We start from the raw sequence: 27,739 nt of genomic DNA, 5'->3' as shown, positions 1-27,739 counted from the left end.
AGTTGCTTTACTTCAGGATTGGATATTTTATCTCTTGCCATGTGTATATATGTTCATAGCGATGCATATCTATAGTGCTTTACTCTACTGGATTAGTTGCTTTACATGTGTGATACATGCTCTTGGATTCATGATACTTACATCATTGTTATATGTGATGTCTTTGGATTTATGCTGTTTATATCATGGTTATATATATGCGTTTACCTTTGGGCACACATATATGGAGGAGGCTATGTTCGGTATGACATCGTAGCCGCATGCACCATATTGCATGATTGCATCTTTGGGCGATTGACGACTCCATTATTGTTGAGCTCGTCGGCCGGCCACACCCGCATACAACGTTTCACTGCATGGGTAGTGGCACGGCACTCAGGGTGTGTGAGATTGCCCGGTAGTGCTCCGCTAGGACGCTCATGGGGTAGCGTGACAGGGCGTGGTAGCACACGGGTCCCTCCCGTCATTGCGTCAGGGAGATGAGGCGTTCGCTCCTCACTATGTTGAGGCGGGAGGATAGGTGTACTCGACAACATCCCGCCCACTCGGTCACTCAGGGGTAGTGAGTTAGCCCTACCCACTCGGTCTCACCATTGTGTGTGAGACGACTGAGCATGGCAGTAGGGGTGACCAGGACATGTCATTTGCATCATATGCACAGATTGCATTATTTATGATTGATGCATTTGGGTGATTGCATATGATTGACATGCATACAGGTTATATGCTTTTGCTCTGACTATTTTTATCTGTGTATGTTCACAGTCAAGCCTCGCAGGTGAGTACAGTTTATTTCAGTTATGCACTTCTTATATTCTTGCAGTAGATTGTATTGCCTGCTTATTGTTGGTTACTGCAGTTTATTTAGTCTTGCATACCTGTTATACTTAGGAGACTGGACTATATAGATTGTATGGTTAGAGAACTGTACTACTGATCCTATGATTTAGGAGACTGTACCTTAGGTTTTTACTGGTGGATATATATTGATGTACATGTCTATTGGTTTACCAGCTGAGTTCTTTGAACTCACCCCGTTGTTACTATTTTTCAGGTTGAGGCCGTCAGGAGAGATTCCAGTCGCTAGCCCCTTTGTCGCGAGGATTTTCTTTGTCGGATTTGTTCTGCTTTTGCATCTTAAATACTTGTATTGTGGGTTGTATTGTGGACATTGAACATTCGGGTTTACTACTATTGTTTTCCGCTGCAGATATTTTCATTACTTCGTGGATTTGGTTTTCTTCGATGTAGTGGAGTAGGATGTGTACATATATTTTCGAGATTTTATATCGTCTTTCCTTATTAAACTGCGTGATTGATTATATGTTGAATTATGTGGAATGTTGATATAAACTGCGTGGCTTGTTCTTTTGTATTGTATTATTCCGGCCGCGTGTGGCCGAGGTATGGAGATATATGTATACTGAGCTTCATATTGTCCGCCGTACAGGGGAGATGCTGCCGAAATTTCTTCGGACAGGGACTACCTGGGGGCGTGACAATTTTTGGTATCAGAGCAAAGTTTTGCGATACCTACTTGTCGGGTTTCGAATTTACGATGCTTACTTTCGTGAGCCTTTCTTGGTATTCTCGGATTGTACGGATTTTCGTCGATTTTCTCGTTTCGGAATTCCGAGGTATTTTGACGCGGTTTTATTGGTTCTATTTGGGGCTAAGCAGCGACAGGATATCTCCAGACGGCAATAGGTAAATCAGGTAATTTTATAGTTTTCATACCTGTAGTGATATCTGGATATATATGATACGTGTTCTAGTACTTAGACGTGGTCGCACATGTATGAGGGCGATCGATTCTCTAGAGACAGTCTCCAGAGAGTTCTGTTAGGGTTGAGCCTGTCCGTCAGGGATAGACTCCTCAGGATATTGTGACCACGTTAGACCGGGCGGATCCGACTTCAGAGGTACCTACCTCGCCTGTACCGCCAGTAGTACCTACAGGGTACTCGGCACCTTCTCTAGCCGTGCCTACTGCGTACTCGGTACCACCACAGACATCTGTGCTGGTTACTACATACTCGGTACCTGCACCAGTAGTACCGGTTACATCTTACCCGGTACCGCCCATCGTACCTTTAGTCGTCCCTACTTATGCCTACTCTGTAGTTCCACTAGTGGTTCCTACCCTGTTTATGTGGCAGCACCAGTGGTACCTCTTCCAACCTATCCATCAGTACCACCCATAAGATCAACTCCAGTGATTCCGCCAGACCTCAGCGATATCTACGATATGGTTGTGGCACGAGCATGGATCACCTTGGCGGAGTTGGTGAAAAGCCAATTCACGCTATTTCGCTGATCCGAGCGTGGCTCAATCTTTGATAGAGTCTATGGAGCGGACATTTTTTCATGGCTCGCTCGAGTGGGAGAAGGTGGTGGCTGCTTACCACTTACGACGGCAGGCGGAGATCCAGTGGGACACAACGATTATAGCGGCGACATGTTATATATCTAGATTTAGAGACATTCGAGTCAAGTGTTTTCGGGCGATCGGATGACACGCTGGCGGGATTTCCTGAGTCTTCGGCTGAATAACCGCCGGTGATGGAGTATAATGCCGAATTTAACGGTTGGTGGATTCGTCCCGAGTTGGTTATGGATCTCGGATGCTTCATTGTCCAAGGATCGGGCATCTTCATCAAGATGTCGGTTTTGTACTTTGTCATACGAGATCGGATGGAGCTCTCATGATTGAGTCTACTCATCAGTAAGCCGATAAGAAGAGGAAGCAGATCGGATGCGGGGCGGAGCCCACGAGACTACGGGCGCAGAGCAATCGCACTCAGACGGGTCAGGGTACTTCTGGGTCATCTGGCCGACCCCAGAAGTTAGGACGATCTTCATCAGGACGTTCCCGGTCTTCTCAGCAGAACCGGAAACTATCCACGGGTGACTCTCACGGCACCCGATGTGGGTCCCGAGATCACACCACTTCTGCATGCACCTTGGGACAGTCAGTTTGTTATTATTGCAAACTGCCTGGGCACTTGAGCCGAAACTGTTCGCTGAAGGCTCCGCATGTAGCTTCTGGGGTTTCTGTTCCGAGAGGACAGTTTAGTCAGTCCAGGAGATCCGCAGTTTCTTGGGCTTGGTTGGATATTACCGACGATTCGTTGAGGGTTTCTCCAGCATTGCTAGGCCGTTGACACGTCTGACTAGGAAAGGCGTGAAGTTCACGTGGTCAGAGGCTTGTGAGACCAGCTTCCAGGAGCTGAAGCGGAGATTAGTATCAGCACCAGTTCTGGTTTTACCTTCTGGTGATGACGGATTCATACTTTACACAGACGCATCTCTTCAGGGCTTGGGCGCTGTTTTGATGCAGCACGGTAGGGTAGTCTCCTATGCTTTTCGTCAGTTGAAGAAGCATGAGAAGAACTACCCAATACATGATTTAGAGCTAGCTGCTATTATCTTTGCTTTGAAGATTTGGCGACATCATCTTTATGGTATTACTTTTGAGATTCTTACTGATCATAAGAGTCTCAAATATATTTTCACCCAGAAGGAACTCAATCTCCGACAGAGGAGATGGATGGAGTTCCTGAAGGATTATGATTGTACTATTAGCTACCATCCGGGTAAAGCTAATGTGGTTGCTGATGCATGAAGTCCAGAGGGACTTTAGCTTGTCACCGATTGTTACGGACTTGATTCAGGATTCTCCGAGTTAGGCCTTGAGGATGGAGAAAGCAGGGTATTCTTGTTACCATGATTGCTCACTCGTCGATCGTGATGAGGATTCGAGAGGCCCGGCGGAGATCGAGATTCAGATTCATTGGCGGCGATAGCTTCGACTGCAGGAGTTTACACGAGATCGAGGTATTATTATTTCGAGGAAGATTATGTGTACCTCAGCCTCACCGGTGGAGGAGTTACTCAGGAGGCTCATCGTTCTAGATTTGCTATCCACCCAGGTGGGACTCGTATGTATCGCGATTTGAGACGTTCCTATTGGTGGAACGGCATGAAGAAAGACATCGCAGATTTTGTAGCTAGATGTCTTGTTTGTCAGCAGGTGAAGGCTGAGCACCAGAGACCTGCTGGTTTACTTCAGAGGATCCCTATTCCAGAGTGGAAGTGGGAGCACATTACTATGGATTTCGTGGTTGGTTTGCCTAGGACTCGTCGAGGCCATGATGCGATTTGGGTAATCGTTGACCGATTAACCAAATCCGCACATTTTATAGCGATCCGGAAGACTGATTCTCTGGATCGATTAGCAGAGTTATATTGTCGAGAGATTATCAGATTGCATGGAGTTCCGTTGAGCATTATATTTGATAGAGACCCACGTTTCACGTCCCGATTCTGGCAGAGTCTGCAGCAGGCCTTGGGCACACAGCTTCGTTTCAGTACGGCATTCCATCCGCAGACAGATGGGCAGTCAGAGCGGACTATTCAGACATTGGAGGACTTGCTGAGGTCTTGTGTCATGGACTTCAGAGGTAGTTGGGAGGACCACCTGCCATTAGTGGAGTTCGCCTACAACAACAGCTATCATTCGGCTATCCAGATGGCACCGTTTGAGGCGTTGTATGGTAGGCCTTGTCGGACACCCATCCTCTGGGAAGAGGTTGGGGAGGCTCAGTTGGTAGGACCTCAGAGAGCTCAGCAGGATGCAGAGCTGGTTCGCACTATCAGACGGAGGATGTCAGAGGCCCAGGACCGTCATAAGTTATGCTGATCAGAGACGGAGACCCCTGGAATTCTCCGTTGGTGATCACGTATTTCTTAGAGTTTCACCCACGAAAGGGGTGAAGAGATTTGGTCTCCGAGGTAAGCTAGCTCCCCGATATATTGGACCATTCCAGATCTTGGAGAGGATTGGAGCAGTAGCTTACCGTCTGGCGCTACCACCATCTCTAGTCGGCATTGAGGAGATACGTATCCGATCCGGCACATGTTCTGTCAGATATATCTGTTCCTATTCAGCCGGATGTACTTACGAGGAGGTTCCGGTACGGATTCTGGACCATAGAGAGCGTCGGTTGCGGAACAAGACTGTCCGGCTGGTTAAAGTCGGATGGCAGCATCATTCTGACGAGGAGGCTACGTGGGAGTTGGAGGATACGATCCGAGCTCGATACCCCCATCTTTTTACTTGAGGTATGTGGGTTAGAGTTTCTTCAGCATTTATACTGCATGGTTATATTTCAGTGTTTGCTGTTGGTTATAGCGAAATTTGGGGATCAAATTTTTATTAGTAGGGGAGGATGTGAGATCTCGGAAAAATTAAATAAATAGGGTTATTTCATAAATAGCCTTATGGAATTTTTTCGGAATTTTTAGAAATTTTCTGGGAATTTTTCGGAGCTCGTATAGAGGGTTTTGAGGGGATCAATCGACGGGCACGGATAAAACCTGTTTGGGATATCCATTTATGTGAGGAAATGTTTTATTATATAATTCCTTTTTCTTATATTTCCTCCTTCCCCTAAAAACGCCGACCCGACTTCCCCCTCCTTCCCCGATCTCCCCTGCTCGAAGCCGCTCCCTTCTCCCCTCTCTTCTTCCTGATCTCTCCTCTGTGCTCTCTCTCGCGGACGAGTGATGCCACGGGATTAGGGTTCCAGCTCCGGCGATCTTTCCTCGCCAGCATCGACATCCATTGAGCTCCGATCCAGCCAAAGCCCTTCTTCCTCTCACTCTGATCTCCCCGACAACCCTTTGGTGGCTAGGGCACGGTGAGGAACAAGGTTCGGCGCCGCTGGATCGAGCCAAGCCATCGCCGATCACCGGCGTGAAGGGATAATTAGGGTTCCACGGGTAGGCAATCAAACCTTCTTTCTCGCTGTGGTTGCGTTCTGGTTGCTATCCATGCCCTAGATCCATTGCCGGTGCTTTGCCCCTTCGGATCATTGGTGCTAGATGTTTACCCTATCAGATCTTGATCCTTATTCTTCTTTGCGGCTGAATTAGGTCACGAATTGGAGGGGATCAATGAGTCTATTCTGTGGGGATTCGGTTGAAGAGGTGTTTCTTGAGCTATGGTTGTGCTTGATCAGTAGTCTTCTTGCTGGATTCCTGCTTGATCCGATTGATAACAGCAAGGTGAGGTTCTGTTCCATTTCTGTGGTGTTGATTTCTTGATCGCCTGAGATGTTATCTTCATCCGATCAGTAGGAAGGACTTAGCAGCGAGGTTGTGTTGTTGTGATGCTGGAATTGTGGTCATTGAGGTGGTTTACAGCAGCAAGTTTGATCCGAACAGAGGAGTTGATCCCAGTAGATTGTTCTGTTCTGTTGTGTGTTCCTGTTGGGCAGCAACCCCATTCCAGAAGCTTGATTGAGGTATGGTGTTAGGATTTTCGATCTTAGTTGTAGATCATTGTGTGATTTAAATTCTAGATGATCTTGTTCTAGATTGGAATTAGGATTTTACTTAGTTGTTATGTGGAGGGATTTTGATACATGTTGTAATTAGTTGTTAAAATTGCGTAGATGTAATTGTGTAGAATAAATCCAATGAAATGGTTAGGGTTAGGGTAATTAACCCTAATCAACCGTTGGATTTCTAATCTAATTGGTGATTAGGGATTAGGTAACTAATCCTAATTAACCATTAGATTTAATTATGTAAGTTGAGATTGTGGATTAGGGTTTTATCCTAATTTAGTGTTAGAGATTTTATTTAGCTATTCATGTGGATTTAGCTAAATAAAATATATATGTTGTTTGACGCAAGAGTCTGATTTGAGACAGGCGTCTCGACGTTGAATTTGGATTGATTGTACCTTCTATTCGAGGCGGGTACCCTCTGACTTATCTTTTGATAATGTCTTATGATATGTGTAGCTTATATATATTTACTAGTGGTAGATAGTAGATTATTTCTTCCCTGGTCTTAGCTAGTTGATACCTATCACATGCTTCATCTGCTAGTTGCTTTACTTCAGGATTGGATATTTTATCTCTTGCCATGTGTATATATGTTCATAGCGATGCATATCTATAGTGCTTTACTCTACTGGATTAGTTGCTTTACATGTGTGATACATGCTCTTGGATTCATGATACTTACATCATTGTTATATGTGATGTCTTTGGATTTATGCTGTTTATATCATGGTTATATATATGCGTTTACCTTTTGGGCACACACATATATGGAGGAGGCTATGTTCAGGTATGACATACTGTAGCCGCATGCACCATATTGCATGATTGCATGCTGGGCGATTGACGACTCCATTATTGTTGAGCTCGTCGGCCAGCTACATGGACCCGCACACAACGTGTTCCTCTGCATGGGTAGTGGCACGACTTTCGGTGTGTAGGGTAGATTGCTGGTAGTGCTCGCTAGGACGCCATGGGTAGCGTGAGCGTGGTAGCACAGGGTCCCTCCCGCATTGCAGTCGGAGATGAGAGCGTTCGCCCTCACTATGTTGAGGCGGGAGGATAGGTGTACTCCGACAACATCCCGTCCACTCGGCCACTCATCAGGAGACAGAGTGCACGGTTGTCACACCCTACCCACTCGGCCTCACCATTGTGTGTGACATAGCATGGCGAGGGGTGACCAGGACATGTCATTTGCATCATATGCAGATTGCATTATTTATGATTGATGCATTTGGGTGATTGCATATGATTGACATGCATACAGGTTATATGCTTTTGCTCTGACTATTTTTATCTGTGTATGTTCACAGTCAGTTGCACAAGCCTCGCAGGTGAGTACAGTTTATTTCAGTTATGCACTTCTTATATTCTTGCAGTAGATTGTATTGCCTGCTTATTGTTGGTTACTGCAGTTTATTTAGTCTTGCATACCTGTTATACTTAGGAGACTGGACTATATAGATTGTATGGTTAGAGAACTGTACTACTGATCCTATGATTTAGGAGACTGTACCTTAGGTTTTTACTGGTGGATATATATTGCTGTACATGTCTATTGGTTTACCAGCTGAGTTCTTTGAACTCACCCCGTTGTTACTATTTTTCAGGTTGAGGCCGTCAGGAGAGATTCCAGTCGCTAGCCCCTTTGTCGCGAGGATTTTCTTTGTCGGATTTATTCTGCTTTTGCATCTTAAATACTTGTATTGTGGGTTGTATTGTGGACATTGAACATTCGGGTTTACTACTATTGTTTTCCGCTGCAGATATTTTCATTACTTCGTGGATTTGGTTTTCTTCGATGTAGTGGAGTAGGATGTGTACATATATTTTCGAGATTTTATATCGTCTTTCCTTATTAAACTGCGTGATTGATTATATGTTGAATTATGTGGAATGTTGATATAAACTGCGTGGCTTGTTCTTTTGTATTGTATTATTCCGGCCGTGTGTGGCCGAGGTATGGAGATATATGTATACTGAGCTTCATATTGTCCGCCGTACAGGGGAGATGCTGCCGAAATTTCTTCGGACAGGGACTACCTGGGGGCGTGACAATTTTTGGTATCAGAGCAAAGTTTTGCGATACCTACTTGTCGGGTTTCGAATTTACGATGCTTACTTTCGTGAGCCTTTCTTGGTATTCTCGGATTGTACGGATTTTCGTCGATTTTCTCGTTTCGGAATTCCGAGGTATTTTGACGCGGTTTTATTGGTTCTATTTGGGGCTAAGCAGCGACAGGATATCTCCAGACGGCAATAGGTAAATCAGGTAATTTTATAGTTTTCATACCTGTAGTGATATCTGGATATATATGATACGTGTTCTAGTACTTAGACGTGGTCGCACATGTATGAGGGCGATCGATTCTCTAGAGACTCGAGAGTTACTCGTAGGGTTGAGCCCGTCCGTCGGTGATAGACTCCTCGTGATATTGTGACCACGCTAGGCCGATCCCGGCCGACTTAATACCTACCTCACCTGCCTAGAGGTACCCACGGTACTCGGCACCTTCTCTAGCCGTGCCTCACACTCGGCACCACCACGGACATATCCGGTTACTACATACTCGTGACTGCACCGAGTAGGTTACATCTTACCCTGCCCATCGCACCTTTAGTCGTCCCTACTTATGCCTACTCGTAGTTCCACTAGTGGTTCCTACCGTTTATGTGCACCAGGGGTACCTCTTCCAACCTATCCATCAGTACCACCCATAAGATCAACTCCGGTGATTCCGCCCAGTACCTCAGCGATATGTACGGATCCCAGCCTTGGCGGAGTTGGTGAAAAGCCAATTCACGCTATTTCGCGGAGAGGCCAGCGTGGCTCAATCTTTGATAGAGTCTATGGAGCGGACATTTTTCATGGCCCGCTCCGAGTGGGAGAAGGCCGAGCTGACTACTTACGAGACGGGGCAGAGATCTGGTGGGACACACAGCGCTCGATTATAGGCGAGCAGCATGTTATATATACGAGATTTAGAGAGACATTCGAGAGTCAGTGTTTTCCCTGGGCGTATCAGATGACACGTTGGCGGGATTTCCTGAGTCTTCGACAGAATAACCGCTCAGTGATGGAGTATAATGCCGAATTTAACCGGTTGGCTGGATTCTGTCCTGAGTTGGTTGCCGATGACAGATCTCGTATGCTTCAGTTGTCCAAGGACTGGACGGGCATCTTCAGCTGAAGATGTCTGGTTTTGGTACTTTGTCATACACCGAGATACTGGATGGAGCTCTCATGATTGAGTCTACTCATCAGAGAGTAAACGCTGATAAGAAGAGGAAGCAGACTGATCGGACTGCGGGACAGAGCCAGCAGCCACAGACTACGGGGCAGCAGAGCAATCGCACTCAGACGGGTCAGGGTACTTCTGGGTCATCTGGCCGACCCCAGAAGTTAGGACGATCTTCATCAGGACGTTCCCGGTCTTCTCAGCAGAACCGGAAACTATCCACGGGTGACTCTCACGGCACCCGATGTGGGTCCCGAGATCACACCACTTCTGCATGCACCTTGGGACAGTCAGTTTGTTATTATTGCAAACTGCCTGGGCACTTGAGCCGAAACTGTTCGCTGAAGGCTCCGCATGTAGCTTCTGGGGTTTCTGTTCCGAGAGGACAGTTTAGTCAGTCCAGGAGATCCGCAGTTTCTTGGGCTTGGTTGGATATTACCGACGATTCGTTGAGGGTTTCTCCAGCATTGCTAGGCCGTTGACACGTCTGACTAGGAAAGGCGTGAAGTTCACGTGGTCAGAGGCTTGTGAGACCAGCTTCCAGGAGCTGAAGCGGAGATTAGTATCAGCACCAGTTTTGGTTTTACCTTCTGGTGATGACGGATTCGTACTTTACACAGACGCATCTCTTCAGGGCTTGGGCGCTGTTTTGATGCAGACTGGTAGGGTAGTCTCCTATGCTTTTCGTCAGTTGAAGAAGCATGAGAAGAACTACCCAATACATGATTTAGAGCTAGCTGCTATTATCTTTGCTTTGAAGATTTGGCGACATCATCTTTATGGTATTACTTTTGAGATTCTTACTGATCATAAGAGTCTCAAATATATTTTCACCCAGAAGGAACTCAATCTCCGACAGAGGAGATGGATGGAGTTCCTGAAGGATTATGATTGTACTATTAGCTACCATCCGGGTAAAGCTAATGTGGTTGCTGATGCACTTAGCAGGAAGTCCAGAGGGACTTTAGCTTGTCACCGAGTTTTAGTCACGGACTTGATTCAGGGATTCTCCGAGTTGGGCCTTGAGGAGCAGGGACGGACAGAGCAGGGTATTCTTGTTACCATGGTTGCTCAGTCGTCGATCAGGATGAGGATTCGAGAGGCCCAGGCCGGAGATCAGCATTTACAGTTCATTAGCAACCAGATAGCTTCCGGACAGCAGACCGAGTTTACACGAGATGCTGAGGGTATTATTTATTTCCGAGGCAGATATGTGTACCTCAGCCTCACCCGGTCATGGAGGAGTTACTTCAGGAGGCTCATCGTTCTAGATTTGCTATCCACCCAGGTGGGACTCGTATGTATCGCGATTTGAGACGTTCCTATTGGTGGAACGGCATGAAGAAAGACATCGCAGATTTTGTAGCTAGATGTCTTGTTTGTCAGCAGGTGAAGGCTGAGCACCAGAGACCTGCTGGTTTACTTCAGAGGATCCCTATTCCAGAGTGGAAGTGGGAGCACATTACTATGGATTTCGTGGTTGGTTTGCCTAGGATTCGTCGAGGCCATGATGCGATTTGGGTAATCGTTGACCGATTAACCAAATCCGCACATTTTATAGCGATCCGGAAGACTGATTCTCTGGATCGATTAGCAGAGTTATATTGTCGAGAGATTATCAGATTGCATGGAGTTCCGTTGAGCATTATATTTGATAGAGACCCACGTTTCACGTCCCGATTCTGGCAGAGTCTGCAGCAGGCCTTGGGCACACAGCTTCGTTTCAGTACGGCATTCCATCCGCAGACAGATGGGCAGTCAGAGCGGACTATTCAGACATTGGAGGACTTGCTGAGGTCTTGTGTCATGGACTTCAGAGGTAGTTGGGAGGACCACCTGCCATTAGTGGAGTTCGCCTACAACAACAGCTATCATTCGGCTATCCAGATGGCACCGTTTGAGGCGTTGTATGGTAGGCCTTGTCGGACACCCATCCTCTGGGAAGAGGTTGGGGAGGCTCAGTTGGTAGGACCTCAGAGAGCTCAGCAGGATGCAGAGCTGGTTCGCACTATCAGACGGAGGATGTCAGAGGCCCAGGACCGTCAGAAGAGTTATGCTGATCAGAGACGGAGACCCCTGGAATTCTCCGTTGGTGATCACGTATTTCTTAGAGTTTCACCCACGAAAGGGGTGAAGAGATTTGGTCTCCGAGGTAAGCTAGCTCCCCGATATATTGGACCATTCCAGATCTTGGAGAGGATTGGATCAGTAGCTTACCGTCTGGCGCTACCACCATCTCTAGCTGGCATTCACGATGTATTCCACGTATCTATGCTGAGGAGATACGTATCCGATCCGGCACATGTTCTGTCAGATATATCTGTTCCTATTCAGCCGGATGTACTTACGAGGAGGTTCCGGTACGGATTCTGGACCATAGAGAGCGTCGGTTGCGGAACAAGACTGTCCGGCTGGTTAAAGTCGGATGGCAGCATCATTCTGACGAGGAGGCTACGTGGGAGTTGGAGGATACGATCCGAGCTCGATACCCCCATCTTTTTACTTGAGGTATGTGGGTTAGAGTTTCTTCAGCATTTATACTGCATGGTTATATTTCAGTGTTTGCTGTTGGTTATAGCGAAATTTGGGGACCAAATTTTTATTAGTAGGGGAGGATGTGAGATCTCGGAAAAATTAAATAAATAGGGTTATTTCATAAATAGCCTTATGGAATTTTTTCGGAATTTTTAGAAATTTTCTGGGAATTTTTCGGAGCTCGTATAGAGGGTTTTGAGGGGATCAATCGACGGGCACGGATAAAACCTGTTTGGGATATCCATTTATGTGAGGAAATGTTTTATTATATAATTCCTTTTTCTTATATTTCCTCCTTCCCCTAAAAACGCCGACCCGACTTCCCCCTCCTTCCCCGATCTCCCCTGCTCGAAGCCGCTCCCTTCTCCCCTCTCTTCTTCCTGATCTCTCCTCTGTGCTCTCTCTCGCGGACGAGTGATGCCACGGGATTAGGGTTCCAGCTCCGGCGATCTTTCCTCGCCAGCATCGACATCCATTGAGCTCCGATCCAGCCAAAGCCCTTCTTCCTCTCACTCTGATCTCCCCGACAACCCTTTGGTGGCTAGGGCACGGTGAGGAACAAGGTTCGGCGCCGCTGGATCGAGCCAAGCCATCGCCGATCACCGGCGTGAAGGGATAATTAGGGTTCCACGGGTAGGCAATCAAACCTTCTTTCTCGCTGTGGTTGCGTTCTGGTTGCTATCCATGCCCTAGATCCATTGCCGGTGCTTTGCCCCTTCGGATCATTGGTGCTAGATGTTTACCCTATCAGATCTTGATCCTTATTCTTCTTTGCGGCTGAATTAGGTCACGAATTGGAGGGGATCAATGAGTCTATTCTGTGGGGATTCGGTTGAAGAGGTGTTTCTTGAGCTATGGTTGTGCTTGATCAGTAGTCTTCTTGCTGGATTCCTGCTTGATCCGATTGATAACAGCAAGGTGAGGTTCTGTTCCATTTCCGTGGTGTTGATTTCTTGATCGCCTGAGATGTTATCTTCATCCGATCAGTAGGAAGGACTTAGCAGCGAGGTTGTGTTGTTGTGATGCTGGAATTGTGGTCATTGAGGTGGTTTACAGCAGCAAGTTTGATCCGAACAGAGGAGTTGATCCCAGTAGATTGTTCTGTTCTGTTGTGTGTTCCTGTTGGGCAGCAACCCCATTCCAGAAGCTTGATTGAGGTATGGTGTTAGGATTTTCGATCTTAGTTGTAGATCATTGTGTGATTTAAATTCTAGATGATCTTGTTCTAGATTGGAATTAGGATTTTACTTAGTTGTTATGTGGAGGGATTTTGATACATGTTGTAATTAGTTGTTAAAATTGCGTAGATGTAATTGTGTAGAATAAATCCAATGAAATGGTTAGGGTTAGGGTAATTAACCCTAATCAACCGTTGGATTTCTAATCTAATTGGTGATTAGGGATTAGGTAACTAATCCTAATTAACCATTAGATTTAATTATGTAAGTTGAGATTGTGGATTAGGGTTTTATCCTAATTTAGTGTTAGAGATTTTATTTAGCTATTCATGTGGATTTAGCTAAATAAAATATATATGTTGTTTGACGCAGGAGTCTGATTTGAGACAGGCGTCTCGACGTTGACTTCGGATTTGGATTGTACCTTCTATTTGAGGCGGGTACCCTCTGACTTATCTTTTGATAATGTCTTATGATATGTGTAGCTTATATATATTTACTAGTGGTAGATAGTAGATTAATTCTTCCCTGGTCTTAGCTAGTTGATACCTATCACATGCTTCATCTGCTAGTTGCTTTACTTCAGGATTGGATATTTTATCTCTTGCCATGTGTATATATGTTCATAGCGATGCATATCTATAGTGCTTTACTCTACTGGATTAGTTGCTTTACATGTGTGATACATGCTCTTGGATTCATGATACTTACATCATTGTTATATGTGATGTCTTTGGATTTATGCTGTTTATATCATGGTTATATATATGCGTTTACCTTTTGGGCACACACATATATGGAGGAGGCTATGTTCGGGTATGACATACTGTAGCCGCTTGCACCATATTGCATGATTGCATCTTTGAGCGATTAGCGACTCCATTATTGTTGAGCTCGTACCGGCTACATGGACCCGCACACAGCGTGTTCTATGCATGGGTAGTGGCACAGACTCGGTGTGTAGGGTAGATTGCAGTAGTGCTCGCTAGGGCGCTCGGGTAGCGTGGCGGGGCGTGGTAGCACAGGGTCCCTCCCGTCATTGCGTCACGGAGATGAGGCGTTACGCTCCCTCACTATGTTGAGGCGGGAGGATAGGTGTACTCGACAACATCCCGTCCACTCGGCCACTCATCGGGGGTAGTGACGACAGAGTTGTCATGACCCTACCCACTCGGTCTCACCATTGTGTGTGAGACGACTGAGCATGGCAGTAGGGGTGACCAGGACATGTCATTTGCATCATATGCACAGATTGCATTATTTATGATTGATGCATTTGGGTGATTGCATATGATTGACATGCATACAGGTTATATGCTTTTGCTCTGACTATTTTTATCTGTGTATGTTCACAGTCAGTTGCACAAGCCTCGCAGGTGAGTACAGTTTATTTCAGTTATGCACTTCTTATATTCTTGCAGTAGATTGTATTGCCTGCTTATTGTTGGTTACTGCAGTTTATTTAGTCTTGCATACCTGTTATACTTAGGAGACTGGACTATATAGATTGTATGGTTAGAGAACTGTACTACTGATCCTATGATTTAGGAGACTGTACCTTAGGTTTTTACTGGTGGATATATATTGATGTACATGTCTATTGGTTTACCAGCTGAGTTCTTTGAACTCACCCCGTTGTTACTATTTTTTTCAGGTTGAGGCCGTCAGGAGAGATTCCAGTCGCTAGCCCCTTTGTCGCGAGGATTTTCTTTGTCGGATTTGTTCTGCTTTTGCATCTTAAATACTTGTATTGTGGGTTGTATTGTGGACATTGAACATTCGGGTTTACTACTATTGTTTTCCGCTGCAGATATTTTCATTACTTCGTGGATTTGGTTTTCTTCGATGTAGTGGAGTAGGATGTGTACATATATTTTCGAGATTTTATATCGTCTTTCCTTATTAAACTGCGTGATTGATTATATGTTGAATTATGTGGAATGTTGATATAAACTGCGTGGCTTGTTCTTTTGTATTGTATTATTCCGGCCGTGTGTGGCCGAGGTATGGAGATATATGTATACTGAGCTTCATATTGTCCGCCGTACAGGGGAGATGCTGCCGAAATTTCTTCGGACAGGGACTACCCGGGGGCGTGACAAAATATTTAAAATTATAGCTCAAATAAATTGTAGTTAAGATTTATTTTCATTGAAAATTTTAATTTTTTTTTGCTAGTCAAATTAGATTTCATCAATAATTTTTAATTTTTTATAGATTAAAGTTATTTGGTTGTTTTAAATTTTTTACTCGTTAAATTTAGATTTTATTGATAATATAAAGTTTAGGTTTGGTTGTTAATTTATTTTTTTTATTAAAATTTGATGGAGAAATTTTAATTTTTTATTAATAAAATTTAATTTACCGATAAAAATTAAGTTTGATTAATAAATATTTAAAATATTTATTAATATAAAGTTTCGGTAAATTTTGTAGTTTGGAGCAGAAATACAGACCGAACAGCTTCAGTGTGACCACCAGAAGGAACACCCCACCTCTCGCAGTAGAAATCCTTCCGGCCACGGTGATTACCGCACTTTTGCTTTATTTTTCAAACTTAATTTTTTTTAAGCAATTTTTTCTCTTTAAATCTACAATGAATTTTTTGATTTTACTTAGCTAAAAATTTTACAAGAAAATTAATTCTAAAAAGCTAAGTGTTTATCAAAGTATATTTAACCCTCTATTTTTCTATCTTTTTGAAAAATAAGATAAAAACTATTTCTGGAAGTTAAGGGTGTGTTTGGTTTGCACGTTTTTCATTTTTTTTTAAAAACGTGTATTTTTGAAAAATAGTGTTTGGTTTGCATTTTTCATGTCCGTTTTTTAAAAAAATAGATAGTTTTTTCTGGAAAAATAAAGAATGACGAAAAGTCATTTTCTATTTTCTAGAAAATACATGTTTTTCAGAAAATAAAAATGGAACATGCCTAAACCAAATACACCTTAAGTTTTCTCAAAACAAGCTAAGGCCATTGATCACTGTTTTTTTTTCTTTTATCTCTCTTTACTCTCTTGTTTATTTTAATATATGACAAAGCGGGAGAGTATAAGGAAATTCAAAGAAAAATCAAAAATTTTGGGAAATTTAATTAAGGGGGAACTTTAATTAAGGGGGAGCCTTGTATAAAATTTACATTTATGCTATGATTATTCATTTATGCTTGCACTCTTATTATTATAGCATTTCTTTATTCTACTTAACTTTGAATTTCGGTTACCATAATCAAAAAGGGGGAGATTGTTGGTGTGGGAAGCATCCGACGATCGAACTCAAGTTTTGATAATCGCAAAAGGATTCAAAGTTAAGATTATTTGTTATCTAATGTGTCTGATTGAGCTTGCAGGAAAGTCCTAAGTGTTTTTAGGCAAAAGTCCTAGCTGCGGTTAGGCAAGGTGAAAACCCTAGAGGGTGGTAAACCTAGGTCTTAGGGGGTAGTAACCCTAGGTGAAGGAAAATCCTAAAGGGTGGTAACCTTAGGTCATAGGCGATGGTAACCCTAAGTAAAGGAAAATCCTAAAGGGTGGTAACCTTAGGTCCTAGGGGTGGTAACCCTAGGTGGAGGAAAATTCTAAGTGGGGGTAACCTTAGGTCCTAGGGGGGGTAACCCTAGGTGGAGAAAAATCCTAAAGGGGGGTAACCTTAGGTCCTAGGGGGCGGTAACCCTAGGTGAAGAAAAATCCTAGAGGGTGGTAACCCTAGGTCTTAGGGGTGGTAACTCTAGGCGGAAAGTCTAGTCGGTCTGGAGGACCGTTTTGGTATCAGGTAATCTCTCCTGAGGAGAGTAGGTGATGACGCGTTCCCCGGAAGAGGAAACAGTAGATGTCGGTTCGACCTAGGGTTTCCGATCGGAAATCCGAAGTCAGAACCGGACAGTCCGATGACTGTCAATCACTTGATTTATCATGTTTATATCGATTCTAACTTTGTTTTGCAGGATGTGTTTGTGTTTGTGTTTGTGGACTAACATGTTTTGCAGGGTCAAAAAGACAGAGTTTAGCCTCGGATGAACAGTACCCGAGGCGCCCTCATGGAGCTTGAGGCGCATCGGGTGCAAGGCTGAAGCTGGTTGCACAGTGGAGCTGGAGGCGCCTCAAAGGTGAAGTTGAGGCACCTTGGACACTTCCTTGGAGGCGCCTCCAGGCAAGATAAGCAGCACGCAGCGAAGGCTTATCGACGCGATCCAATCGGGATGAACTTTGGTGTTTGAGGCGCCTCCATGGGGCATTGGAGGCGCCCTCAACAGCCAATAAAAGGCAGTCTCGAGGCAGCAACAATTGGAATCACCTTCTACGCAACCTGTATGCAACAAGCTGCTAACAAGACGCTCCGACAAAGTTGCGACTTGACACCGACGACTTGGAGCTCAGAATCTTCAGTTTTTCTTTCATCATTGGTAAATCTAAGTTGCTTTTTAATTGTACTTTCAGTTGAAACATTTTTACGAGATTATAAGTGTTGCCCAACGTAAACGCTCAACGAGCGTGGGCCTTGAAGTAGGAGCCGCCACAGGCTCCGAACCAAGTAAACCCTTGGTGTCTTCTGTGTTTGCATTTTATTTATTTCCGCTGCATTATTGGATTGTTTTTACTAATCCGAGACGCGTGAAAGCCACGAGCGCTATTTACCCCCCCCCCCTTCCCCTTCCTCTTCCTCTTCCTCTTCCTCTTCCTCTAGCGCTTCTCGATCCAACAAATTCAACTTCATTTTGAAAGTCTTTTTCTTCATATATGCTTCATATGTTTGGCTCAATAATGAGGCATGTGTAGCCTGTGTTAAATTTTTTTCTGCTCTATTCTTTAGCTTTCTTGGTCGTAGAATAATGCTCGTGCCATGGGATATAGCTAGAACGTATTTCTTGCTCCAACATCACATTCCAAGTGATTTATGCTCCATTTTTATAGCAAAAACGCGTCCTATCAATCAAAATAAGCAAAAAAACAATTCTCCAAATCAAAAGTCTCAAAATGAAACACAAAGAGATGAAAACATGAAATATATACATATAAAATATGACAAGATGTATGTCAAACTATAATAAAAATATATGATTTTTAAAAAACTTTATTTATTTGTTTTTATTACAATAAGGTAAGAGATCAATTCAGGGGCACATATTTTCAGGAAAAAAAATTCCTCTCACCCTTATTCAACTGAATGGTCGACTATAAACTAATAAATTAATCTTATAATTTACCTTCATATAATTAAACACAGCCATAAAAAATATTTAAGATAAATGTAATCATCTTCTACTCTCTAAGTACATTATTTACCTTCTCAAATATCACAGAATGAACTAAATTAAAAATCTCAAAATAAATACAATGATTTACCTTCTTCAAAAAGTGATGACTACAAATTTTAATTTAGACTTCATCTTCGATACTTGTGATTCAATTTCAAATTCTCAATTCCACGGTGAACACTAGCATTTCAATGTTAACAAAATTAAAAATATTGCATGTCACAAAAATAATTGCATAACAAATTTTAGTTTATCAATCAATTACAAAGTCAGAAGAACAATTAAGAATTAGTTACCCCATATAATCAATCAGGATCCTCTGGATCACATCTAAAGGATGGACTATATAAGATGATTAATTGATGAGGATGAATATTATCTGTTTAATAGATAAAATCCATTTCTATAAAACCATAGATATAGTAATTCATTCTCTCAATCTTAATTTGCGATCCAAAAGATCTGTGCTCCCCAGATAATGGTGCCAGGTATGATATTTTCTTTTTACAATTTTTCAAACACATAAAACTTGAGTCTTAAGTTTTGATAAATTAATGATAGTTTTTTTAATAGATAATAAGTCATCCATTAAGTACCTTCCAATTTAAATTTTTTTTATAAAATCGAACCAATCCCCTCCAAATTAATGAATGTAAACTTAATATCTAGTAAAAATTCAAAATTAAAAATTACAAATTTCGACAATTAAGAGATGATAGATTAAAATTGCGAGATCGGAATCGAGAACTAGAGAGTTCAATTAAAATTTATAAAAAATATAGATTAAAATCCATTCCTCAACTACTCTACTTGACTGTTACATTAACCAATTTAACTAAACTTTGAATTTTATAACAACAAAATTAATCAATATTTTAAAAAAAATACCGAAGTGAATTTCTAAAATTAAATCATTTTGACAGATTATTTCAATTTAATTAAATTTTAATCGCTCTCAGTAATTATCCATTATGAAAAAAGATACAAAACAAAATACAAAATTATTATATTTTACTCATTAAAAATGCACTCTTTTATCATTATTATTTTCTAGAGAAAAGATAGCTATTAAATTTAATATTTGAAAATACTTGAGAAGAAATCTCAAACTTGACTTCTAATATGTTTCTTATTCTCTTTACGAAATTGTTAATTTCAAATACTTGAGGCTTGTCCCTCTATTGAGGAAGCAATCAATCATTTACATATTGCACAAAGCATTTAGACTAGGCAGTCATTTAGTAAGAACTTGGTACTCACAAATTCATTATGTAAAAATTCATGTAAGACCCTTGGGTTTTCACCTTCCAGTCTAATAGGAAAATTTATGCCAAGAACATCAATAAGTTAATAAAAAGTAATAGCTCAGCAATCTAAAATATATTAAACCAATAGCTGTGAAATGCTCAATATGTTAAGTAAATGTCATAAGTCATATAGTCCCACAACTCATTGATAAATGACGATCACAAGTAGAGAATTCTGGATAACTTACGGTGATTGAAATCTAACCCCATAATCATGCAGCACTTGATACTATAGACTGACTGCTTTCCCATCATTTGAACAAAGAGTTAACTTCTGGAAAGCCAATTAGGATTGATAAACAGGATAAAGATAATATCACTTCCGTAATACCTGATTTCACCAAACGGTCAAGACAGACGGTGGTGCATCAATTCTTGGGCCAGTAATACTATTGTAAATATAGAGTTTTTTGACAGGTAACATATCGCGCCGTAAAAGATCACGCCGTGAAAGATCACGCCGTGACTGCAACGTCCCTGCATTCTCATCAATAACCTCCACGCTAAGCCGTGGCATCTTCTTAGCTAATAATCTGCATTCCCCCAGTGTCACAGAGCATGATGACATCCAAAGGCATCGCATTGTCTTCAGTTTATCTGCATTGTCCAATAATGCCTTGATCCCAAACGGGCATTTCCTAATTTCCAGCATGCGTAATTTCCTACAACCAGATAGAATGTAATGAAGACCTGCATCCCCATCACCAGCAAAACCAACTGAGAGCCGCTCAAGACGATTTGCTGAGGCCCCAATAGTTTTGAACACACGATCAGTAAGAAGACCAGACATGGAGAGACGTCGGAGGTCCTTGCAGGATTCAACAATAGCCCCAAAGCCAGCATCTAGAGGTTCTTGAGTAATATAATCAGGGGTGTAAGGCTTGACGATGCAGAGCCGGAAGCATGTGAGATTGGGGCGATTATTAGCAATAGTAAGGAGGGCAGAATTAGTCATCTGCCGGCAAAAATAGAGAACAGACTCAAGCATTACACAACCAGAAGACACAGCAATAAGGCCAATTTCTGTGAGAGAACAGTGAGGTGGATCAGAAGGAACTATTTGCAATTTTCGGAGGAATTTGCAGGATGATGCCACAGCAATAAGCCCATCATCTTCAATTAAGTCCCTAACCTGACAGTATGTCCCTTGTTAATATGTACACACAAGCAGAAGCACGACATAGTATCAGGGAAATAAAACAATCATATCAACTTTTTGTGAGTAATGACAATTCTACTAATAAAATTCATCAAAAAATAAAACCAACAATAAAAATTTAAGACTGCCAAAAGTGAATTGTACGAAAAGATGTGCACAGAGAAAAGACAAACTATCAATAAGGAATAAAAAAACTATGCATGTGTAAAAGTGAGACCCTATCACTGGAATAGCTGGATAGCATATCAAAAGATGCAATTGCTTAAAATGAAGAAAATGATATTAATTAGACGAGGTCATGAAGATGTACCCATAGTTGTTGAAGATTTTTACACTGGCTAACTACTTTTGAGAGCTCTGGTGCTTGTATGCTAGAGTCAAAGAGATGCAGTGTTGTAAGACCTTCACAAATTGGATATATTGCAGGCAAGTATAATGGTCCAGCTTTCCAAAATAGATTCTTCAGATGTTTCAAGTGAACAAAAGCAGATTCAAGCTTGGAGAAAAGTCCTGGATAACCTTCTCCTATGAGAGTGCCAATTCCAAGGTCTACCAGCTGTGGAGCCCTGTATAGAAGGCTAACAAGTTTTTCTAGAGGAGTGGCATGATTGAGTCTGAGGGTCTTGAGATAGGGACATCTGCTAATGAGGCTCTCAAGAATAGATACATTCATCTCACAATCCAGACATGCAATGTTGAGAGTAACCAGGGAAGTAAAGGATTCTGGAAAATGAGATATCCAGTTTATACAATTCTCCTTCGCTTTATATTGATGCAGATCAAGTACCTTCAGATTCCTGTCGTGGAGGGAAAAAAATCATCATAATAAATCAAAGCAGCAAAAGGATACTCGTTAGTAAAAGTAGGAGTAAAACCTATCGAGTTTACATTTGCTGAACAATGTTAAGAGAATTGACTATCAAAATGTTCAAGATAATGGTCGCATGTGGACATAATCTTTTAGCATAAAATCAAATATCTAATTAAGCTTAAGAAAATTCTTCTCACTTGCCAGTTAAATCAGCTAGGCTGGTAATACTTTGACAAACACTTTTAACATTGAGAAGGCAGCTAAATGGTCACTGATTGAGAATCATGTTCACTTTCAGTAAATTTGCCCACAATACTAAAGATGGAGTGTCTCTGCCAACTTCCAGAGCAGCTCAATGGACAGTTTACAATTAAGGCAAATAATGAAGATGCTGGTTTTTGTCAGTAGATGTTAAATATATATTCTGATACACAGTAAAATTCGAGCACCTCTATTCTTAAGATTAATGGGTTTCAAATCATGGTGCACTTGAGCAACACCTAGTCAAGAAAGTCACCTCATAACAGTCTTCCCAGCAATTGGTTCTGACAATCTTTTATTTCATTGGAAGTTTTTCTAGTTTTCATAAATCATCTCCACATGCAGTTTCTTCTTAAAAGAGCTCATCAAAGCAATCAAATCATTGGCAATGTTATTGTCTAGACTTGATGAAGCAAGAAGTTAGGAGATCCAGTATTCTAACAAATGCTGGTTTAACTCCCCGTTCATGGCATCTCTATAATTATCATCAATATCTGAATCATTACAATTGAAAACACTACCAAAAAGCATAATTATCATTTATACAACAACCAAATCTTATCCCACCAGGTGGGGTCAGCTAAGCATAATTATTTTTTATAATAATGATATTTTTCTTAAAGTGTGAGATTAACATGAATTCCCCTGTTGTTTAATTTAATTTAACTACATAGTGCACATGTATTCCTGCCTTTGATTTTACCATGTTTCAACAATGAAAAGCTACGAAGTTGACAACAAAAAACTGTCTCATAAGTATACAAGTTACGTAAGATTAAGCTAGGATTATAAGATAGTTCTACTGTTGATTGAAAGAATTATAATAATAATAGCGGTAGTAACATGTTCTTCATGAAAGAAAATCCATAAAACATAAAAACCTCTAATCTCATAATTAAGCACAACTGAGGATATGTAAACAATAAGTAGCTACGAGGTCATTATTATAGCACAAAACAAGCAACTAACTAAGCTTTGGTGGATAAAACAACCAAATTACCACACAAGTGACACTACCTATCCATCTGAGTCAAAAATACAAACCAACAAAAAGATACTTAAATTTAAAGAGTAAAAAAGATGTCTATAAAGGACCAAATTAAACCAAAATTTGACAGGGGAGAAAAAATGGGTTTCCCTTCAACTCCAGGGGAAAATATCCCAGTACAAAGCAACTCATGGTACCAATGTGGAGTTGATTCGTTTCAGGTAATCAGGCTAATGGATCTGAATATCCATCATTAAATGTCAATTAATGGTCAGTTAAAAAGTAGATAGAACTCAAAATTTCAAATTGGAAACTAAAAGTAAGAAGGGTGAAATTTGGTGCAGCACCAAATGATCTTTCTAGAATTAGAATACCAAATTATAACTCTAAGGCCAGAATTGAAAGTAAAAGTGAAAATTAAGAGAAGTAGACATGCAAAAAAGAAAATACAGACTCTGACCTGCAGTTGGCTGCAATGGCAGCCAGCCCGAGAGTGCTGAACCCTTCGCAGAAGACTAGAGACAAAACCCTAAAATTCTTAAACGACTGGGCAATAAGCTCGAGGCAATCATCAGAGACCACCATTCGCTTGAGGCGAAGCTCCTCTAGAAGTGGCCACCCCTCGGCCATCCCTTGGATCCATTTCCCCGCCTCGCCGCCCCAATTGGAGCGCAATAAATCTGCAAAACATGGCTTCCCCTTGATGGTTGCCGCCCTGACCTCCGGGAATCGCCGCACCACTGCGGCTGGTGCCACCGCATAGCAGTTCCGCACGATGATCTTCTGCCTCGACATCCGTTCTATCTGATACCAAGAGCGGCAAACCAGGGACACAGCATGGCGGTCAGCGTCAGTCGGGAGGAAAGAGAAAATGTGCTCCCACACCTCGTCGAGTAAGGTGGCCGCCCAGGAGAAAGCTCTGTCCTACAATTATAAAGGTAGAATGTTTTTGATCAATATATAAAGGGCTATATAAATTTCCAGCTATTTTGATTTGATGTAGCAACACTAGTATTATCAAATGCCTTCAATTACTGATTTATGATTAAGTAATTCATCTATGATAGAGCAACCAAAATTGCACAATGGCTCGTCAAAGAAGCAGCTTTTTTTTGCTACAAATCAAATATCTTCAACAAAAAACCATTTTTCTATAATAAGAACAATTAAGAGAGATTTGTGATTCTCACATCTTCATCTGAAATTGCATTAACTAAAACAGGGTCAAATTCTTTTTTGTAAATTTTATGCATCTCGCTGGCAACAGCTCAGCCAATGAATCCTATATACACAGTAGGACAGAACACAAAAGTGAGATTCTAACATAGTTTCAATTCTCGTTCCGTTTCACATAGAAACACTTCGTTCTGCTCGCGGACCGACAAAGGCACGCCTCCCGTGGAAGCGCGCCTTGATATATATATATATATATATATATATATATATATATATATTATTTTTAATTTTTTTTAATATTTAGATAAAAATTTTATTTAATATATTTTATATTTAAAAAATACCAAAACTATATCGGTATGATACGATACCGAAATTATATCGTTCTTGTCCGGATCAAAATCTCGGCACGGGTCGAGATTTTAAATCATGGATTCAATAGGAAGAATGAGAATAACACCAAACCAATAGTGCATAAAGATTTGAATATTTACTTGATGAGCCTCAAATGAAGGATTAAATGAACAGCCTGGTGGCTCCACTTCAATAGCTAGAATGATGGAAGCCTTCTGTTTCTGCGAGAACAAAAATGGGAAGAAGTTATTAAAAGGATATGTTAAAATCAAGTGGTTGAGAAATGAGAAACTTCTATGCTTATTAAGGAAGGAACAAACAATAAAAAGGAAAAGCCCTAATCCGATGTTAAGAAAAAATGGCACAACATGATCCAACAACATCATAAATAAATAATCCATCTTGTCAATGAAAGCAAAAAACTATTAATCATATGCTTATGGTACATTATGAAAATTGATTAGCTCAAGCAGTTTTAAGGATTTTATCTTCTCTCATTCAAAATATTTTATTTAATTCACATAACAGTTTGGAATAATCAAAAGATTAATTTGGCTCTCTATACAATATCTTAAATGGGCTTTCTATCTTAGCTGGTAAATGCTATAGCAGCTATTCAGCATTTTCCATAGGCCCATTTAAGGACAGTATTATGCAGAAAAAAGATTGATCATATAAAATTTAGTGGCATTAGTACTTGTCCTACTAAACGATATCAACAACACAATATCGTTTTGCATCACAATTTACAATCACAGTGGGGGAGCAAATGCTCATTTCAGATATTAATGGTTCAACTAATGAAATGATCAAGATAGTAGTGGTGATACGTTATCATGTCTTGTATTGGACCAAAGACAAAATCAAATAGACAAATAGAAAATTCAAGTCCCTTAAATTTACCAACAATTTTTTGGGATCCATTACAAGACTATGAATTTCGGAAACAAATAATTATCAGACACTTTCACATGGGTACCAATGACTTGTTACCCAAAATTGATTGCCAAATAAAGAAAAACTCACCTTTTTAGGCCTATCAGTTGCTTCACCTGCAAGATTTAGAGATAACTTATGATGTTGAATTCAACTTTTAGAACTTAGTGATACAATAGACCAAATGAGAAGTAGAGAAGTCAGAGAACCTTCATTATTCCATATGTCAGTTAGAGTGGAAGTTATATCATCTACCTGAGGACATAAACAGTATAGGAGATGTATATCATAAACTTTTATATATAAAAAAAGAACACTTAAGAGAGATTGTACCTGTGAAGATTTGTCAGTCTCTATTATTTGTGTGTTCACTTGTTTCTTTTTCCGCTTTGATTTTTTTGAAGAAGACGATGGAACAGCTTGGACAAAAGGATTTTTCTGAAGCAAGCCATCATAATGGAGGACTTTTTTATTGTGTTTCTCAATTTTTCTTTTCACAGGAATTTCTGCATCAGTCGATAACAATCAGTAGACCACGATAACATGGTATTCTACCTACTTAAGTTACTAAAAGAACTACTACCCAAACAAATGCAGCTACTGATTGCAGGGAACCAATTGAATTCACTAAATAGCATGGTCATGTACCATATGTGGCCAAGCTACTACTGAATTGGAATGAGAATTTCACATGGAACAGAGAGAAAAGCAGCATTCAAAGGTTGCTTTCCAAGTTGTTTCATACCTCAACTAACAAGATAGTAAGATACTCAAATTTATCCATCATACACTTGGGAGGAACATAACTTACACACTTGAGATAGAATTTCAACACTTTCTATGTTGTATTCTAAAAAGAAGAAAAGTATATTTTCTTATCCATCTCTCTGAATAGCATCTCGTCAAACCACAACTATTAGTTTTAGTTCTTGGTTTTTTTTTAAAAAAAAAAAACTAAATTCATTTAAGGGAATACGGTAGCAATGTATGCCACATTCTTCTTGGAGGTAAGAGAACTTTTGGCATATCAAAGAAAAATATCTTGAGAAGGAGAGAATATTGAGTGGACAGTGTCAATGACTTGGGACACTCCCAATAACTTTAAAAAACATAGGAAACTGTGTTAAACAATGAAAAAAAACAATGTTAATTTAGTATGTCCAACATAAGACCTGACCGTTCACCGTTCTTGATATTTCCAGTGGGACACCAATGATATTAGTTTAGTTAGACACAATAAAGCCTAATCATCATCTGATATACGTGATTGGATCTTCACAATAAAAAATATGCTAAGTAATGTGTAAACCCTGTTTAGTACCCTAGTTGAAGACAACCATCACCAGTAAATTGTCAAATACTTGAGTTTGACAAGTGAGAAACGATGATGGGTTTTTATTTCTATGTGCAGTTACAACACTGTGGATCAATCACTCGGTTTAGATAGCATTGGACAATTTCTCATTACCCAAAAAAACGAACTACCTATCCTATGGTGTAACTATTTAAATCAAAAGTAAGATCATTCCGATCCTCAAATATCCCAATTCTGCAAGTGATCAGCATAACAGAACCACGTTTTTTTCCCTGAATGATTATAATGCCCTACAGCTCCATAGCCTCCATTATAGTCCACATTCCTAAGTTTCTTCTTCTTCATAGAAAAATTCATTATTGATCGATCAAGAAATCGTCAATCCAAGACCAGCGTCGTCATTCACAGCGTAAAACGGGAGAAACAAGAGCAAGAGTACTGGGCAGGATTTAGCCTAACAAAAAAAGGAAGAAGTAGAGGACACTTACTGTCAGTGGATTTCGTGTCGGAGGCCTTGCCGGTGAAGGCGTCCCTGATGGACTCATCGAAGTAATCGTCGATGTGGTTGGTGGTGATGTCGGGCCTCCATGGCTTCTTCCCCTTCCGCGATCCCTTGGCCGCCTTCCCCATTCGCTTCTCCGCCAACCTCTGCTACCAAATCAGAGGAACAAGAGAGAGAGGCAAAACTGCGAGTAAGAAACAATTTCGGTGGCTGCGTCACCTAATGTTGGGATTTATAAGAGAGATTATTTATATTTGTTCAATATATAAAGATATATCAATTTTATAAATAAATAAAAGTGATATAATATTAAATTTATTAACCAAATTAAAAAAGATTAAAAATATACCAATTTTAAATAATCAAATCAACT

General features: G+C 41.0%; 1 protein-coding gene across 1 annotated transcript; it reads right to left on the bottom strand.

Moving 5' to 3' along the window:
• Positions 1-19,938: 19,938 nt before the first annotated feature.
• Positions 19,939-27,568, bottom strand: LOC122047624 (transport inhibitor response 1-like protein Os05g0150500). Its single transcript, XM_042609016.1, has 8 exons — positions 27,353-27,568; positions 25,883-26,055; positions 25,759-25,804; positions 25,640-25,665; positions 24,754-24,834; positions 23,544-24,007; positions 21,334-21,820; positions 19,939-20,996 (listed from the first exon to the last, which is right to left on the bottom strand). The coding sequence occupies exons 1-8, from the start codon at positions 27,492-27,494 to the stop codon at positions 20,202-20,204; spliced, it is 2,214 nt and encodes a 737-aa protein (XP_042464950.1). The 5' UTR covers positions 27,495-27,568; the 3' UTR covers positions 19,939-20,201.
• Positions 27,569-27,739: the final 171 nt, after the last annotated feature.

Source organism: Zingiber officinale, chromosome 2B, assembly GCF_018446385.1.
Source record: "Zingiber officinale cultivar Zhangliang chromosome 2B, Zo_v1.1, whole genome shotgun sequence".
Taxonomy (NCBI): domain Eukaryota; kingdom Viridiplantae; phylum Streptophyta; class Magnoliopsida; order Zingiberales; family Zingiberaceae; genus Zingiber; species Zingiber officinale.
This window is presented reverse-complemented; position numbering and strand designations above follow the sequence as displayed.

What these genes read in the sequence shown, in the direction of transcription:
- LOC122047624 (XM_042609016.1), bottom strand. Translation starts at nt 27,494, where the DNA reads ATGGGGAAGGCGGCCAAGGGATCGCGGAAGGGGAAGAAGCCATGGAGG. An exon ending in CAACTGATAGGCCTAAAAAG is followed by an intron (nt 24,835 to 25,639) that starts GTGAGTTTTTCT and finishes TTGTTCTCGCAG; the next exon opens with AAACAGAAGGCTTCCATCAT. An exon ending in GCCATTGCAGCCAACTGCAG is followed by an intron (nt 21,821 to 23,543) that starts GTCAGAGTCTGT and finishes CCTCCACGACAG; the next exon opens with GAATCTGAAGGTACTTGATC.